At 58.9% G+C, this 17,141-nt stretch overlaps 5 protein-coding genes across 5 annotated transcripts; 2 read left to right on the plus strand and 3 right to left on the minus strand.

The window, feature by feature from the left end:
* Positions 1-508: 508 nt before the first annotated feature.
* UV8b_06197 (uncharacterized protein) lies at positions 509-1,671 on the minus strand (the record flags this gene model as incomplete). Its single annotated transcript, XM_043143694.1, has 2 exons — positions 509-1,414; positions 1,552-1,671. The coding sequence occupies 2 exons, from the start codon at positions 1,669-1,671 to the stop codon at positions 509-511; spliced, it is 1,026 nt and encodes a 341-aa protein (XP_042999629.1).
* Positions 1,672-2,319: 648 nt separating this feature from the next.
* On the plus strand, positions 2,320-3,684 carry UV8b_06198 (uncharacterized protein; the record flags this gene model as incomplete). Its single annotated transcript, XM_043143695.1, has 4 exons — positions 2,320-2,322; positions 2,436-2,477; positions 2,639-2,754; positions 2,931-3,684. The coding sequence occupies 4 exons, from the start codon at positions 2,320-2,322 to the stop codon at positions 3,682-3,684; spliced, it is 915 nt and encodes a 304-aa protein (XP_042999630.1).
* Positions 3,685-4,563: 879 nt separating this feature from the next.
* On the minus strand, positions 4,564-8,991 carry UV8b_06199 (uncharacterized protein; the record flags this gene model as incomplete). The annotated part of the gene is made up of 9 exons (XM_043143696.1): positions 4,564-4,849; positions 4,958-5,304; positions 5,380-5,515; positions 5,605-5,641; positions 5,728-6,273; positions 7,171-7,212; positions 7,423-7,674; positions 7,776-8,517; positions 8,668-8,991. 9 exons carry the CDS (start codon positions 8,989-8,991, stop codon positions 4,564-4,566), a joined length of 2,712 nt encoding a protein of 903 aa, XP_042999631.1.
* Positions 8,992-11,002: 2,011 nt separating this feature from the next.
* Positions 11,003-13,012, plus strand: UV8b_06200 (uncharacterized protein; the record flags this gene model as incomplete). Its single annotated transcript, XM_043143697.1, has 4 exons — positions 11,003-11,202; positions 11,322-11,581; positions 11,732-12,068; positions 12,184-13,012. The coding sequence occupies 4 exons, from the start codon at positions 11,003-11,005 to the stop codon at positions 13,010-13,012; spliced, it is 1,626 nt and encodes a 541-aa protein (XP_042999632.1).
* Positions 13,013-13,765: 753 nt separating this feature from the next.
* UV8b_06201 (uncharacterized protein) lies at positions 13,766-16,025 on the minus strand (the record flags this gene model as incomplete). The annotated part of the gene is made up of 2 exons (XM_043143698.1): positions 13,766-15,716; positions 15,832-16,025. The coding sequence occupies 2 exons, from the start codon at positions 16,023-16,025 to the stop codon at positions 13,766-13,768; spliced, it is 2,145 nt and encodes a 714-aa protein (XP_042999633.1).
* Positions 16,026-17,141: the final 1,116 nt, after the last annotated feature.

Here is a 17,141-nt window from a genome sequence, read left to right on the forward strand (position 1 = left end):
CTTGGTTGACCGTTGTATTGCCGCTTGGTACATATGAGTGATACTACCTCACTTGGTATCAACTGCGTCACTTTTGGTGTCGACAGTTATATTCTGCCGCACTTGGTATCCGTGATATGTACTACCTCAGTCAGTGACGGACGAGCATCCTTCCACACTTGGTATCGACCATGCTACACTTCACTTGGTGCTGACAGCTATATTGCCAGACTTGGCATCCGTCATGCTACCGCGCTCGGTGTTGGTGCAACAACCCTTGCCGGCCAGGCCTTGACGGGGCCAGACTACACAGATTCCGCACGCATCGGCAGTTCTCAGCATGTTTAAAATCGTCGCCGCCCTTTGACCCCCCCCCCCCCCCCCCTATGTAGGCGTCGCCACCACCGCTGGCTCGGTACCTCGCCGTTGCGCCCAAACGACGGGCTCATCCGGCGGGGGGATGGCGCCCAGTCCGACGCAGCGGGTTCCCCGGCCCGCCCCCTTCTCTCTGTCCGCCCGCAAAAGGCCTTCACGTCGTCGGCTGCGGATGCTGCTCGTGCGCGCCGTCGCCTGCCGTGGCGCGGATCTCGTTGTCCACAATGTCCTTTCGGCCGTCTCGGAAATCCCGCATCAGCGAGAGGAAGACGGAGTTTTGCCACTTGTCCCCGTCTTCGTGCTGCACGGATTCCAGCAGGCGCTCGGCGGCTTGGGACACGGCCGACTTGGCCTTGGGGGCCGCGTCGCGATCCGCCGGGCCTTGCTCGCGTCCCTGCCTCTCCTGCAGAGAGAGGCTGCCGATTTCGGGGGTGTCGAGATCCGTGTACGGCGGGGACGGAAGGGCGTCGGTGTCGCGCGCGGTTTCCTCTGCGGCCGCCGCATCCGTCGTCTCGGCCGCCGCCGGGAGCGAGGCCCCGTTGAGCTCCAGCTCTCGCGCCATCTGCTCCATCGCGGCGTCGACGCGCGACATGTCCCCCCCCCCGCCGTGGCTGGACACCCATTGCGACATGTCCCTGTCAAAGTCGGATTCCGCAGCGGCCGGCATGGCCTGGGGGCTCATGAACCCAGCCGGCCCGGTGGCCCGCAGCACGGGCCGCCCGAAAGCCTGGCCGAGGGCCGGCTGCAGGCCCATCGGCGCGGGCTGTTGATGCATCTGCGCGGCGGGGCCGGGCCGCGCTTGCTGGTGGGAGAAGCGCGCAAAGTCGGCGGCCCAGTTGCCGATGTCTGGGGCTGGCGAGGCTCTCGCCTGCTGCGACAGCCGGGCAGGGACGGGCTGTTGTTGATGTCGTTGGTGCTGTTGTTGTTGCAGGGCAGCCGCGTGCGCAGCAAGGCGGTTTGCGGCATCGTGAGGCGCTCCCGGGAAGACGGACGGTGCCGCGTCGACAAAGGCGGCAAAGCTGTCGTGGTCCTGCGTCTGTTGTCGAGGGGATCGGAAAGACTGCGAGTTGGGGGGTCCCACCAAGGTCAGCCGCGTTCGTGGGAGATGGAAGAAAAGAAAGAAAGAAAGAAAGAAAGGCAAAAATCAGCAGGAAGAGGGGGGGCGAGAGAGATGTAGCCGTGGTGATGGAGACGTACACTGTGAGCTCGACCTGCAGATGGGTCAACGAGGTGGTCTTGATGATGGCTGACGTCGCGAGAGTGATGGTCGACGAGGCGTTTGAACGGCGACGGGCCGCTGCATGAGGCGTCTGCCATGGCCGCAGGGAGCAGGCGGATCAGCAAACGTCGGCTGGTGAGAGCGAGGCCGGCAAGCAAAGGCGCTTGGGGATCGGGTTCTGGTGACGTTGCTGCGATGAGGGAGGACTGTAAATCTGGGGAAACGACGTGGCTGGATGGGATGCGGCCGCTGTAGGCGAGAGGAGAGTCTGGGACTGTGAGTGCGCCCCGCGTGCTAAGTTGGCAGTCGAAGTTGGAGCTGAAGTTGGAGCTGAAGTTGAAGCTGAAGTTGAAGCTGAAGTTGAAGCTGAAGTTGAAGCTGAAGCTGAAGGAGTAGTAGCCAAAGGTTGTGCGATGCCGTACTTGTGCCGAGGTTCAACACGCCGCAGCGCACTCCGTCCCGGGGCGTGGCGTCCCAGTCACGTGCTTCCCGCTGTGGCCGTGCACGTCCCAGGCACGGCGGCAGGTCAAGCCACCAGCCACAACCACGGCCACGGCCACGGCCATCATCGCCAAGCTGCCTGCGAGCTTGACGAAGGCATCCCCAACATCGTGTCCTTTGCAGCGCACCACATCCCGCTGTCCGCCTACCCGCGCGCCTTCGCCTCTTCAACCCCCCTCTTTCCGCCGTACGCACGCACGCACGTGCCCCAGCTCTCGACGCCGAACATACATCCGCACCGAAAGATGGTACGGCAACACCCCCCGGGGCCGGCCAGCCCAACGCCCGCCCTTGGTCCAGGAAAGCATCGCCACGTTGGGGAGGCGCCGTTGTGCTGACAGCTCGGCTTTGCTCCCTCCAGGCCGCGCAAGTCATTGCCAACTCTAGTCACGATGACATGATTGTACGTTCTGCTCGCTGCGTCGGTTTCGACGGCCGCCCGTGCAAAAAACGACCCTGGTTGTCACCGCGCAAGAAGGCCCCCCCCCCCTCCCCCCGCGGGGTCAATGGTTGTGTGCTTGGAAAGGCTGACAGCAGACGGGGCAACGACGGCAACCCCTGCAGCACGACGCCGTCCTCGACTACTACGGGCGCAAGCTCGCGACCTGCTCGAGCGACCGGACCATCAAGATCTTCGAGGTGGACGGCGAGTCGCACAGACTGACGGAGACGCTGAAAGGGTAAGTGCCGACTCTTTTTGTTGCTCGTTTTTTGCACAAAAAAAAAAAAAAAAAAAAAAAAAAGGCACGCCACGCCACGCCACGCCACGCCGCGTCGCGCCCGCCGAACGAGAGGCAAAGTGCCGGGAAACGAGAGACTGGAAAATAACAAAAAAACCAACAAAACCCCCACGCAGCCACGAAGGAGCCGTGTGGAGCGTGTCCTGGGCTCACCCCAAGTACGGCAACATCCTCGCGTCGGCCGGCTACGACGGCAAGGTCTTCATCTGGAAGGAGCAGGGCCAGAACAACCAGTGGCAGCGCATCTACGACTTCCCCGGGCACAAGGCGTCGGTCAACGTGGTGGCGTGGTCCCCCCACGAGGCCGGCTGCCTGCTCGCCACGGCCTCGTCCGACGGCAGCGTCGGCGTGCTCGAGTTCAAGGACGCGGCCGTCGACCACGTCACGTTCCCGGCCCACGGGCTTGGCGTCAACTCGGTCTCGTGGGCGCCCGCCACCACGCCCGGCAGCATCGTCAGCAGCGCCCCCGGCCCCGGGTCCGTGGGCAACCGGCGCTTCGTCACCGGCGGCTCCGACAACCTCGTCAAGATCTGGGCCTTTGACCCGGCCTCGCAGTCGTACAAGCAGGAGGGCGAGCCGCTGGCCGGCCACGCCGACTGGGTCCGCGACGTGGCCTGGTCGCCGACCGTGCTGCAAAAGTCGTACATTGCCTCGGCGTCCCAGGACAAGACGGTGCGCATCTGGACCTCGGACCCGTCCACCAACGGCCACTGGGAGCCCAAGGTGCTCGGCTTCGACGCCGCCGTCTGGCGCGTCAGCTGGTCCCTGAGCGGCAACGTCCTGGCCGTCAGCGGCGCCGACAACAAGGTCTCGCTGTGGAAGGAGAGCCTGCGCGGCGAGTGGGAGTGCGTCAAGTCGATGGAGGAGTAGCAAGCAGCACGCGACGGCCTGTCGACGCGGGAGAAGGGGGGTTACGTTGAGCAAATAAACCTTTGTGTGACGTGTTTTGCAAGGCGCCTTTTTTTGTTTTGTTTTGTTTTGTTTTTTAATCTTATTTTCTTCGGAGGGCAGAAAAGGTTTTCCGTTGGTTGAAAAGGCCCCCGAGACGAATCGAATCGAATTGCATGTCGGCAGGGGAAAACGTCAGCTGCCCCGAGTACACTGCGGCTTCAACGCCCCTGCGTCCCGTCCCGTGAGACACGTAGCCGGTGCCGACATCTCGTCTTCATCACCGTACTCCAAGCCCGTTCCATCATGTTGGATTGCATTCCGTGCCAAGGCCATGTACGCTCTGCTCTTGCCTTGCCCCAGGGGTTGAGAACAGGACAAACGGCATTGATTGACAAGCCTGAACGGAAACTGCGCCTCTCCCCCGACCCATGAAACATGCCGTGAGAAAATGGACATGGAAAAAATGGACATGAGAAGAGAAAAAAAGAAAGAAAGAACGGAAGAAAAGAAAGAAAAACCCAGATCCAATGCGCGTAGAGTATTATTTCCTGCCAAAAATAACAGCAGGGTGTGCAGGCAAGGTGTGCAGGCAAGGTCGGGTAAACGCAACGAAAAAAAGAAAAAAGGCAAAGAAAAAAAAAAAACAAAGGGGAGAAAAAAAATAATGGGGAGAGAAAAAAAAAGAAGATGAAAAAAACATCATGACCAACGCAAGAAACGCTCGACTACGACGCCGCACCAACCCCCCCCCCCCCCCCCCCCCCTACTGTGAAGATGACGCCCTCTTCAACACTGTCCCTTGTTTCCGTCAGGCAACACCCAGGCGCTCTGCTTCGTGCTGGCCATTCCCGACCTGCCCTAGCGCAGTCCAATGACACTCATCTCCAGCGTCCATACTCTCCGGATCCATACCTTGAGCTTGCCCTCGACTCCTTCGACATGGTCCAGCTCAACCCCCTCCCACCAGCATCTCCTCGCAGGTTTTCTCCAGAACAAAAGAAGCTTCTGCGCCATGCCCACGGCACTCGTGCCCATGTCGTTGCCTCTGATGTCGCTGCGCAAGCGGGCCAAGGCCAAGCTGCAGATGACGGCCTTGTTTGGTTCTCCAGCTCGGTGACCCCAAGTGTCGTCATGGTTGAACCCGCTGGAAGCCCCAAGCTTTTGTGTTAGCCGTCGCTCGCCCAGTACGCGCAATGTGTGTGTAGGAGTCTGTCTGTGCGTCTGTGTGTCTGTCTTTGTGTGTGTGACCTACCCGGCTGTCAACATCTCGATGAGATGCGCCTCGGTCGTGCCAGGCTCATCGCTACGTTTCAAGCCCGAGAATATCCCGCCTTGTTGCTGCAGCGCGCTCGCGGCAGCACGCTTCACCTCAATCATGTCGGGCTGACTAATGTCTGCGCGCGGCGGGATCACGTAGAAATCCAAATCTTCTCTCAAGACGATGATGCCTGCTCGTTTGGACGAGTCATCTCGCGATACCAATGGTTCGACAGACATGGCGTCGCCATCCTGCGATGTACCCGGCGACGACTCCGTGGGTATCGACTGGGCCACGTTTCGGAAGAAGTCTAGCATGTACTGAAGAGACGCTGGATCGTACTGGTTTTTGCAATCCGGGATTAGAACGGCTCATCGTGAAGGCATGCACCAACCATGCTGCCGACAGCAACTTACATCGACTTGCACGGCGCAGTCATCACCGAAGCCGTTGGCGCGACCGTCTGGAAACAATCCGTTGGGAAACAGAGAAAGAAGCACAAATTCGGGTAGCGTCAAGAGCTCGTCTCGCGAGAGGACAAATCGGGTGCCACTGAGGTAGAGCCATTTGTCAGGAATAGAAAGCCTTTCAGTTGCCGCTAAAGGGAGCTGCGGACTGCGGACTGCGGAATGTAATCTTACCGAAGGTCCATGGATATCGTCTCATCGGCCCCGACATCTACAAGCCAACATGTTAGCGCTTACACCCCTCGAGAGACTTTTCTCTCGAAAGAGACGGACGCGGGGGGGGGGGGGTTTGCGTGCCTCCAATCGAGTTAACAGGCGGTCCTCCTTGTTGGACCTGCGTGATGATACTCGCGGCACCACCTGCGGCAGACATGACGTATGTGAATGTCTCGAGCGGGCTGTCGCCTTCCGAGTATGCTGGTGGTGGTTCGGCTTCTTCGTCCTTGCGACTCGATCCTCCCTTGGTATCTCGAGGGAGGGCGCGTTTGGTCTCACCGACTGGATCGTAGAATACTCTCGAGGAAGCTCGGTACGGTTGAAACGGCGCTGGCTCCGGTGAGGGACTGCTAGAGTAGGCTGGCGCAGCTACAGCTGCCGACGCACAAGGTTCTGTGGCTGCAGAATCGGCGGCGAGCCTGCCAGACGATTCTCCGACGGGGTCGTCAAGGGGCGCGAAGAGAGATGAAAAGGGCGGAGGACGGGAGGAAGAGGACGCCTCGGAGGCGGGATACTGGGGTGGCGGCGACGGCTCTGCCTCGTTATCCGTGGCGACTGCGGCGGTGCGGTTGTTTTCCTGTGCTTGGTCGTTGAGCTGCGCGTGCTCGCAAATGGCGATTGCCTCGGCTGTCTCCAACCTGGGGGACACTGACGGCCCAGCTGCTGCGTTTCTTGAGCTCAACAATACGGCGGGTCAATGGCCGATGGCGGGTGTGTGAAAGCGGCAGCAGGAATTTCCCGAGCGCTGAGAGTATTTGCTCAAACTTTGTCCAAATATGGTTTTTGGTTCAATGAAAGGCTCTGGTTGGGCTTGTTCGATCCAGGGGATGGTCCAAGGGTAAACCAGAAGAGCAACGTCAAATTGGACGACAGCATAAACTGTTCGGCTGTCTATGCGAATCTATCATGGAATCTAGAGACGTATGCGCTGGAGGGGTGATGGTGCTGTCAGAAGACGTGATTATCGACTTGTGGTAACGTGAAAACGTGAAATAGAAACGCCGTGGTGCAACGTCTTGGGCAAGATTGATGATGTCTGAACACGGCGGTGGGCCGGGCAGGATGGAGGCAATGGCCATTCATGCAGTAGGTTGGTTGATTGGTTGGTTGGTTGGTTGGTGGGTTGGGTGTGGGGCCTGGGCTGAGAGGGGCGGACGGGTGGTGACCAGGTAAACCCACAGCTGCGGGGCGTGTGATTGGAGGAAGCGGCACTCCTGTGGGTGGCGGCTGCCCAGGGACAGAAGGTTTTGGTTTCTGGGCCGTTAGGCCTCAACTGCCGACGGGCTGGTCACGTAAACAACTGCGTCGTCAGCTCACTCCAGTCACTATCTGACCTGACCTTGGGCCTCGGGTGTTGAAGTTGTCGCCAGTCTGTAGCGCTTTGGCACAACGTGTCTGGTCAGGAGGAAAGTGTTGGGCTCCGCGTTTCGCTGATACGTTTCGCCCATTTCTTGAAAGCCAGCTTTCTACTGCACCGTATGATTTCATGGGGCAGCAGCTCAGCCCTGGTCCCAGCAAACGTACATAGTATAATGGCGCCGAATTTTCCAATATCCTCGCAATAACCTGGCTTGAGCCATGTCAGTTTCTCTCTTCATACTTCATTATTCGTTCCATCTTCGCCATGACCCGCTGGAGCTTAACACCGTCAGCTAAAGCACCCCGGCTATGCTAAATGTAATGCAGCTATTACACTAGCCAGCAGGCCTGCCAAAATAGCAGAGTATGCACTAGACAAACGATCACCGTAGCTGCCGCTGCCGCCCGTAGCGTTACCTGACCCGTTTGCAGGGCCATCATTATACTCGAGGACAAATATCTCTCCAGTCCTGTCAGAGGTGAACCATAGGCGACCCTTGGAATCCCAGGCCAAGCCAACTGGGCGGAAACATCGGTCTGGGCAGTTTTTCAGGTCAGGATTGGTCAGGATGTCAGTGGCAGCAACTGTGCTGTTTCGTGAGTCATCGGGTTGACCATTTCGAAATGAAATGCTGGCGATACGGTAACCAGTCGGATCGTCTCGATTCCCTGTCCACGTTCGTTAGTCACCAGCTCCATTACTTGCCCTTCCCAGATGTTGTTGTTGGAGAGGTGTTGTTGGGGAAGAGTTGAGAGGTGACGCAACGTACAGCTACCGTGGAACGAGACATATGCCGTGGTACCGTCTTTGTTGAATTCGAGGTCCAGCGGGGCCGTATGTGCTTGGAAGACCAGACGAGGCGGAACAAATTGCGTGTTGCACGAACTGTCATTTACTGCCTCTGGAGCGCCGTCAATCGGGAATTGGTCGCCCGTGGTTAGGGAACCGATATTCGGAAAGCCCTGGGCTTTCCAGATACCGTAGCACACAGGATAACCGTAGTTGCCGCCGTTGGGCTCTTCAAGGGTGCCATGGTGATTGAGTTCTTCCGCCGGGTTGTCATTGTGGATATCAACACCATCTCGGCGCAGCTGATCGACAGAATTTTCCACGGACCAGATTTCAGATGTTGAAGGGTGCTCAGCTATGCCGACTGAGTTGCGGAGACCCCAGCCCAAGAGGGTACCATTCAGAAAGTCGAATGGCCCATCGCCATTGGTGAGCCTGGACAGGTCGAAACTTCGCAGCTGCGAATGGCCCGACTGGACGTCACGGGCGTCTGGGTCCACGTTGGAGTTGCTTCCCCTAGACACAAGCAAGGTGCCGGGTTTCGCTCTGGAGAGAAGCAGGGTACGACTGGTATGATCGGAATTGTTCATGTTGGTGACGAGGGTTCTGTTGGAATCACTGACACTGATTGCCTCTGCGTCGTAGGCCCAGGAAAAGACGCTTTCGGACGTTGAGGCATAGAGCGTCTTTCCGTCTAGGGAGAGGGCAATGCCATGGTTGAGCTGTCGTTGAGTTAGCGAAACCCATGGGGTTGAATTGGTGCACTACCGTCTTCGTCCTTTTCGTCTTCTTCCTTTTTCCTTTTTACTGCCAAGAGATACAAGTAGGAATGCATGAGGGCGGGAGTGTCAACGTGGGCGATCATGGCTCACTTCCTTGCTCCTGACCAGAGTCTTGTTGTTGGTGACAGACAAGCATGTGCCACCATTATCCCGGAGGGTGAGGTGCGTCAGCCCTACGCCCGAGTCGATAACGAGGAGGCCATGGTTTTGATCGAAGACGAGCCCTCGTGGTCGAGCAAACCCATTTGCAACGACACGATATGACCATCCCTTGGCCGCAACTGGAGCGGGATAGTCCAAGGACAAGGTGTTGGAGCAATTGTCGTTGGCAGCCAAAACTCCGCAAAGCACCGACGCAAGAAGAACAAGCGAGGCTGAGCGGGCCACCAATGCCATCATGGCATTATCAGTCATGACTCATGACCGAGTTGGACAAGACGACTAACTTGACGATTAAAATCGGAAAGACGGTTTTTACGGAAAGTCCTGCTTCGGCCAGCAACGATTGAAGATGGATGGCACTTGGCACCACAAGTCAATTAAACTGATCAAGCTGAAATCGTCAAGCAGAGATGGATTGCGTCACAGCAAGCGGGTGGCTTGTGGGTCTTGCCGACTCTTGCGGGCTAAGCCCAGATGGTCGGTGATTAGTGATTAGGATCTTTTGTATCTCCGTCGATATGCGAATATACTACACCCATTAGGCCTGGATATTACAGGTACGCGTAGATTTGAATGCGGGTGCTTGAACGACATGTTGGGTTTGTGGTTTGTGGTTTGTGGTTGAGCCCGGAAAACGCTAAGATGGGAGTTTTACAGAAGGTGAGAACCACATGCAAGGAATTGCAGTGCACCTTCCTTGCAAGCTGCGCCTGGGGCGGCAGCACGCAGCCGGCAGGCGCGACCTGCTGCGGTTCAGTGATGCCCTGCTCATGGCCCCCCCGCTTGGTCATCACGTCAGCTGGTCTGACAAGCGGAAACATGTGGAAAACCACATGCTGCTTGGAATCCCAGGCCCGTCCGGTGTGCTAAAATGGGGATCAATCCTTGATTAAAGCTCCATGTCGCTACGGAAGCCCGGGTGCCCGGGTGCCAGCGGGTCTGCTCCTTGCTAATGGCCGGCCAGCGACACGGCAGAAAGCGACATGAACCAGTAAACGATCCATGGATCTTGGCGCAGCGGCGATCGGCACAAGCTCGTACCTGACGGCTAATGCTCTCCGCATCCGGACATCCGGTATCGAACGACTTCCATGCATGCAAGACCCACGGCATCGGTGACACTATCTGCATGGACTTGCCGCGACAGTACCATCTTTATTTAGGCTGTGGCCGGAGCCAGAGCCGGCGGCTGCGCGGCCACGCCCCTGAAGAAGCATGGTGGTGGAGATTGGTTGAGGAGCTGCTGCTGCTGCTCCTCCGGTCGAGATGCGCCCAATAAATGGACATCTTGAAACAGCATGGGCGTCTATAAAAAGGAACAAGGAAAAAAAGAGAAAAAGGAAGAAAACAGACAGAAGAAAGAAGAAAGGAACCGCCAACCTGCCCAGAGATACAAGCCCTCGGGGGAACGAGCCATCGCCATTGTACCGCGCGAAGACGAGACCACTGCCTTGACAGGAAAAGAAGGTGACCGACATTAACTTCAATGGCGATGCGGTTTTCGAAGACAAGCCTAGAGACAGCCGGCTCGTGATCCCAAAAGTTGTCGCGCGCGAGGCAACCCGCATCGGAGCTTTCGGTGGTACTCTTGATGAGGAAATCCCTCCACAGGTCGGCTACTCACTCAAACCGGTGACTGCCAATTCCCGCGACGCGGCAAGCTTTACTTACGCACACGGCGGATGCTCGTCTGTAATCCCTCACTCATGACAGGCGTCAAGTCTCGGCCTTGGCGCAGATGCCAGCAGTAGCCATCGCATCAACATCTAAACGCCTTGCAACCAGTCATCGCATCTACGGGTTGTACGACGTCTTCGCGCTTGTCAAAGTTGGACTCCACTCCCTTGCGGCAATAATCGACACAGTCAGGAAGGGAAATCCCAAGGTTTCATTCCCAAACTCTGTTTGACAACCGCTGTTTCCTTCGTCCTGTCAGGCTCCCAGGGCTCAACAGCGCGTCCCTGTCGCTCAGCACGCAATCATCCAGGGTGCATGGGTGCCTGCCATGGCGCAAGTCAAGCCCGCGCGCGCGCAAGACTCTTTTTTTTTTTTCCCCTTCTTCCGTTCCTTCGTTTTTTCTGATCCCGGAGCCTAGTATATTAATTATAATGAACGGCGGGATTGTGGCTGCTTCTTTACTTCCTGCTTTAATCTCGCTTCCTCTCTGGCATGTAGGTTCATGTAAGCGGTAGCGATTCCCCCCAAATCTGCAGGACCTCAAACCTGGGTTGGATGCTTCGCGCCGCACGTCTGCCAAGCAAACATGACCGACGCGGCCTCCGATCGCCTCGCGGCCAAGAGCGTGGCCTTTTTTGATTCCAGCAATGGCGACAGCCAGGAGCCTCAAGCGCGACCGATGGAGGGGGAAGAGCTGAAGGACGAGGTCGGCGCCTTGGATTTTGAGGATTACACCGCAGGAGGCCTGGGTCGCCATCTGGGCGTGTTCAGTACCACTTCGCTCGTGTACGTCTCTCTCTTTCTCACTCACTCATACATACACATATATGCTTCTTCTTCCTCTTCGCCCTTTTCTCGTCAAGTTTCTGGGCCTTCGCAGCCAAACTGACGGTCCCGGCAAACAGCGTCGGGCGCATAATTGGTACGGGAATCTTTTCGACGCCGTCTTCCATTGTCCATGGCCTGGGAAGTGTGGGAGCGTCGCTGCTCGTCTGGGTCCTGGGTCTTTTGCTGTCCATGGCAGGGCTTTGCGTATGGCTCGAGTTCGCCTGCATGATTCCCCGGAGTGGTGGTGAGAAGGTCTATCTCGAGGCCGTGTACAAGAAGCCAAAGCTGCTCGTCACCACTCTGTATGCCATTCAGGCTATTATTCTAGGCTTCACAGGTGAGTGCCGGGCCCCCATACTACGCTCTCTGTCGACCGGCTTTGCCCATCAAAAACAGAAAAAAAGGATCGGGATCGGGATCGGGGACAGGAACAGGCGGAAAAGGCTTCAATGGGATGGGTGACCAAGACTGATCAACTTGCTCTCAGCGTCCGGTTGCATTGTTTTCGCTTCCAATATCATAGTGGCATCGGGTCACACTGCCACCGAATGGCAGCAACGCGGAATCGCCATGGCCGTCATGTCCTTCATCACCGTGGTTCACATCTTCTTTCCCAAGGTCGGCGTCCACGGCATGAACTTCTTTACGGTTCTCAAGGTGGCTCTTCTGGTGTTTATCGTCGTGACCGGCTGGGTCGTCTTGGGCGGCGGCGTCTCCAGCGTCAAAGACCCTCACGCCAGTTTCCGAAACGCGTTTGCTCACACCAGCAACTCTAGCAACCACTACGCCACTGCTCTGTTCAAAGTCATCAATTCGTACCTCGGGTGAGCATTCATATCCGTGAGACGTCTCCCGTCTCCCATCTCCCGTCTTCCGTTTCTGGTCTCTCGTCTTGGAGGCGCGGCAGGAACTGACTATAAACCTGGTTGATACACATAGCTGGTCCAATGCCATGTACGTCCTCAACGAGGTCAAGAACCCCGTGCGCACCATCATGATTGCTGGCCCGCTCGGGCTGACAGTCTGCGGATTTCTCTACGTCTTTGCCAACATAGCCTACTTTTCCGCCGCCACACCAGACGAGGTTGCCTCGAGCGGCACAACAGTCGCCGCATACTTCATGGGCAAGGTCTTTGGCTCCGCGGCCGAGAGGGCCCTGAGCGTGTTTGTCGCCTTCTCCGCTTTTGGGAGCGTCATGTCCATCACCTTTTCCCAGTCGCGCGTGAACCAGGAGCTGGCCAAGGAGGGTGTGGTGCCTTTTCCTCGCTTCTGGGCGTCGTCGTGGCCCTTTGGCTCGCCCTCTGCAGGTCTCATCCTGCACTACGTCCCGTCGATCCTGGTCATCCTCGCGGTTCCCTTTGGAAACGCCTACAACTTTCTCATGGACCTCGAGGGCTACCCAATGTCCGTCATCAACTTCCTCGTGGTCGCCGGTCTCTTCTACCTCCGTTGGACCAAGCCCAAGGCCGCCCGGCCCTTCAAGGTGTGGCTGCCCATTGCCGCCTTCTTCATGGTAGGCCAGGCCTTCCAGATTACCGCGCCGTTCCTGCGCCCGCCAGGGGGCAAGGGAGACACGCCGCCTCTTCCGTACTGGCTGTACTGCGTCGTCGGCCTTGCCGTCTTGTTTGTGTCCTTCCTGTACTGGTTTCTCTGGCGGGTTGTCGGGCCCAAACTGGGTGGATACACTCTGGAGCCGCGGAACGAGCCCCTGGAGGATGGCACCAACGTGGTTGTCTATCACCGCGTGCCCAAGAAGAAGGTTCAATAAGAGGACGAACGGGCGTGTTTCTTCACGCCCGCTTGCGCAGAGATGGGGGAGGACGGGGATCGCAAAAGTCTCTTGTTTTCCGAATTGGCTGCCTACACCTACATAGGGCGCAACTACTTGCTACTTGTGCACGCCACAAGGCAACCTAGACATAGTAATAGCATTTATAGGCTGGTACCTGGTTGTTACTCACTCGTGGATGGGGAATAAGATAATTGGTGGAACGCCAAGCCGCGGACGACGATGCCCACGAGCCTTGAGAAACTCCAACGGCGGCTTTTAGGCAGCAAGCGGTGAGCGGCTGTCCGGGCGAACCAATGCGAGCCTGTCCTGGCCTGGATTTTGCACGGCAGCGCACTGAATAGCACGCAAACAGTTGGTAGATTGATTCGAAACGGGTCGGCAAGTGAGTGACGACGGCCTCTTGCCATGTCCCACATGCGTCCAAGCCCCGAATTTCACTGCCCGCAACCAGGCATCTTTTCGCCGCTCGCAGCGCAAGGTCAATGAGCCCAAAAAAAAAAAAAAAAAAAAAAAAAAAACGCGGGTCCCCAGACAACGCCGGGCGCAACCACCACCGGTCGCCCGGACCGCCCAAGCCGTGAACACACCTTGCCCAGGGGGAGGAACAAGACAGAAAGCCCGTTCCTCTTTCCCGTGGAAGCGAGAGAGGAAAGTGAGTGGGAGGGTGGAAGGCGGCGGCGAGAGGTGGTGGCCTCTGGGCGAGAGCTTCGTCGGGCGGGAGCAAGCAACCTATTCGCCGTCGTCGCTGTCGCCAAAAATGGCCTTGAGCAGCTCGGCATTGGCGGCATGCCCCTCCAGCGCATCGTTCTTGTCTGGGTCCACGTCCGCGGGCGGCGGCGGCTGCGGCGCCGATCTCGAGGACACGGCCTGCTCGCAGTGGGGAGGGGCGGGCGGCAAGGCCCGGGCGGCGTTTTCGGCAGCGGGCCACGGGGCTGGCCTCTGGTTATTGCTGGGCGCCTCCGCGGCGGCGTCGTGGTCCGGGCGCGGATGCTGCGGCGGCGGCCGGACGTTGAACCTCTTGCACAGCAGGCGCGTCGGGTAAAAGTCGTCCACGGAGCGCGTCATGGCGCCAAACATGCCCATCCTGGCAGCTTCTTCTGCCGGGTCTGCCGCCTTGGACGCTGGCCTCGCGAGCGGGTCGGCCGTGGGGGCGCCACCGTCACCGCCACCGTCACCAGCAGATGGTGGGTTGAGCACGCTCTTGGAAGTCGTGAACCGGGAGGCCATAAACCCCGTCATGGGCTTGAATATCCTGGCGCAGTCGTAGAACTCGTTCATCTCCCGCACGTAGTCCCCGTCCGCTGCGCCGGCAGCCTTGTCCGGCAGCGGCTGGCCGGGATTCGCCTGCGAGATGAGGTACTTTCTGTATCGGCCTCGCTTCGCCTCGTCGTCTGCGTAGGGCCCGCCCTCGCTGCGGGACAGGGCTGCCGCCGCGGTGGGCTGATCCAGCCGCGGGACCTGCTGCCAGAGCGCCCGTCCGCGCTCATCCTCTGAGGACGGGGCGTGGCCCCGGGGGGCTTCGCCGAGGCCGGGCGGTAGGCTCGCGTTCCCAGACGCGGCGGCCAGCTTGTCCCTGGCCGAGGGCGAGATGAAGTCGAAGACCGACTTGCCGGGAAGCTGCTTCTCGCCCAGGAGGGCAGCTCTCGACCTGGAGTCTAGGGGGGCCGCCGCTCTGGCTGCATCGGCCGTCGACGTGTGGCGGGCCGCCGCGGCGCCCGAGGACGGGTGGTCTCTGGACGACTTCCAGCCGTCGGGGACGGTGGGCGGCGCGTGCTTGGCGATGAGGGCGTTCCAGTCTTCCTCGACGGCCTTGCCCAGGACGAATCCGTCGAGGGGCAGACGGCCGTCGTGGCAGCGTCCAAGGCCGAGGCCAGCCCTGGCCGTCTTGGACACGAACACCGGGGCGTTTTGGAAGGCGGGGTTCGCGGGCGCGACGGCCTTGTTCTTCTTCTTCTGCTTCTGCTTCTGCGTCTTGGGTCCTCCCAACGTCCGGTTGTATCTGATCTTGGGCCCCATCTCGTACGGATCCTCGTCGTCGGATCCCGTGTCGTTGAGGACCCCGACCCCAAAGGCGCCCCGGGCAGGGGCCGCCTTTTTCCTGGCAGGGCCAAGCAGGGAGAATCCGCCCGCCTTGCGGAGCGGGTGGTCCTCGCCTTCCGAGTGCTCCTGTTCGGGGGAGCCGCGGTCCTTGTCCGGGTCGCCCAGCCTTGCGCCTGCCTTGTACCCGAGGCCCATCTTGTCCGTCTTGCGGACAAAGTCCACCGTGGGCGCGTCGTCCGGCGCAAACAGATGCAGCTGCAGCTGGTCGTCGGGCACCGAGGCGCCGGTGGAGACGCCCAGGCGCGCGCTTCGCCGGACCTTGGGCCCGATGCCCTGGCCGTCCTTCCAGCCCATCCTCCGGAGCAGCTGGAGGCCCTTGGTGTCCCCGGACGGCCTGAACAGGCCGAGTATGCCGCCGGCGCGCACCTCCTCTTGGGTGGACAGCCCCAGCCCGGCGAACGCTCCCGAGGTATGCAGCGTCTGCGCCTCGGCCGCGTCCGCCAGGTCCTCGTCATCCATGTACTCCTCCGCCCGCTGCTGGATCGTGCTGGGCGCGGCATCGTCTTTGCGCCGGTTGTTCCTGCTCGACACAAACGCGGAGGGCGTCCATCCTTCCTTTGAGCCTACCGTGTTGAAGTAGCTGCGCCGGAGAGTCGGGGAGTCAGCCGGGGGTCGTTTCTCTCCTGTTCGAAGCTGCAATCCTGCCGCTGTGCCTGGGGGAGGGAAGGGGGAATGTTGAAGAAGCAAGACTTTACCCTGCGCTCCATCCGCCTGTAAAAGCCCCGTGAAGCCGCCTCCGGCCCTTGTCGTCTCTGACGTCTTGCTTCCACAGGGGGAGGTATGCGCCGTGGTCGCGCGCGTCGTTCTCGTCGGGTAACGGCGAGCCAAAAAGAGCGTACGGAGCGTGGGTGTCTGCTTCAAAGGTCGACCTGGACCTCTTGTAGGACATGGCGATGGCCTCCCGTCAGTCGCGATAGCTTCAGGCCGACTGCCTTGGCGAACCGACCTGGTGTTTGGTTTGATGGGGCTCCAGGTTGGTTGGCGGCGGAGCCAAGATGGGGCTTTGGGAGTCGTTATCGATAACGGAATCCGCCTCGAGTTTGCGTCAGAGACTCGGGGACAAGGAACGAACGAACGACATGATCTTCTTCTGCCCTCGGTATGCACGAAGCGTTGGCTGCTGTCATGCTTGCTTGCTTGCTTGCTTGCGTCGCCCAGCAATTTCATGCTCCAAATGGCGCGCGTCGGTGTTTACAAGCTTCATGGCTCGCGGCAATGCCACGACGGTTCGTCTTGATCCGTCCCACGTTGCCCCCAACTGATGCAGGCTCCAGACTGCCGCATCAAGTACGTACCAACAAGGCTGGGGGAATCTGGACACGATTGGTCTGCTGGGACGGCATTACCAAAGGGTCCGGAACAAAGCTTCCACGGCGTAGCAGGCACGCGGCACGGGCGCGTTCTTTCCTTGCTCGTGCCTGGAACTTGCACTATTGAGCCTGCTGGAAAGAGACTCGAGGCTCCCATCAGACATGCACATGCACCGTGGTGATGAGGATGCATCCAGAATCCAATGCCTCGACTCTCGACCACGCAGATGCAGGTTCGCCTGAAACACACGGTGGTAGATGTTGAAAGAGAGAAAAAACAAAAAAAAAAAAACACACACACACACACACACACACACACACATCTGCCTGTCCTGCTCTGCTGCCTCTTGCGATGCCAGGCACCTTTGCCCTTTTGCTTTCAGGTGCCGCTCGATGGCGTCAATGGTCGAGGGGATGTCCCGTTGTACCAGCTAGGTACTCCTTACTCCGTACACGAAGCTTGGTGCCTTGGGTACCTACATAGGTACCTACCTGCTGGTCATCAGCCGCTGGCTTGGCGCTGGGTCCCATTTAATTGACGCAAGCAGAAATCAATTGATTAGTTTGGGTGGCTTTTCCCCTTTTTCCTCGCTTGTCAGGACTGCGCGAGACATTGATTTCATCATTTCATCAATGTATGTATCGAGCATGGCCGAGGCAAGCAGGGAGAAGCGCAGCTTTGCGCTGAACAATCA

The sequence above is a fragment of the Ustilaginoidea virens genome, chromosome 5 (genome assembly GCF_000687475.1).
Source record: "Ustilaginoidea virens chromosome 5, complete sequence".
Classification (NCBI taxonomy): domain Eukaryota; kingdom Fungi; phylum Ascomycota; class Sordariomycetes; order Hypocreales; family Clavicipitaceae; genus Ustilaginoidea; species Ustilaginoidea virens.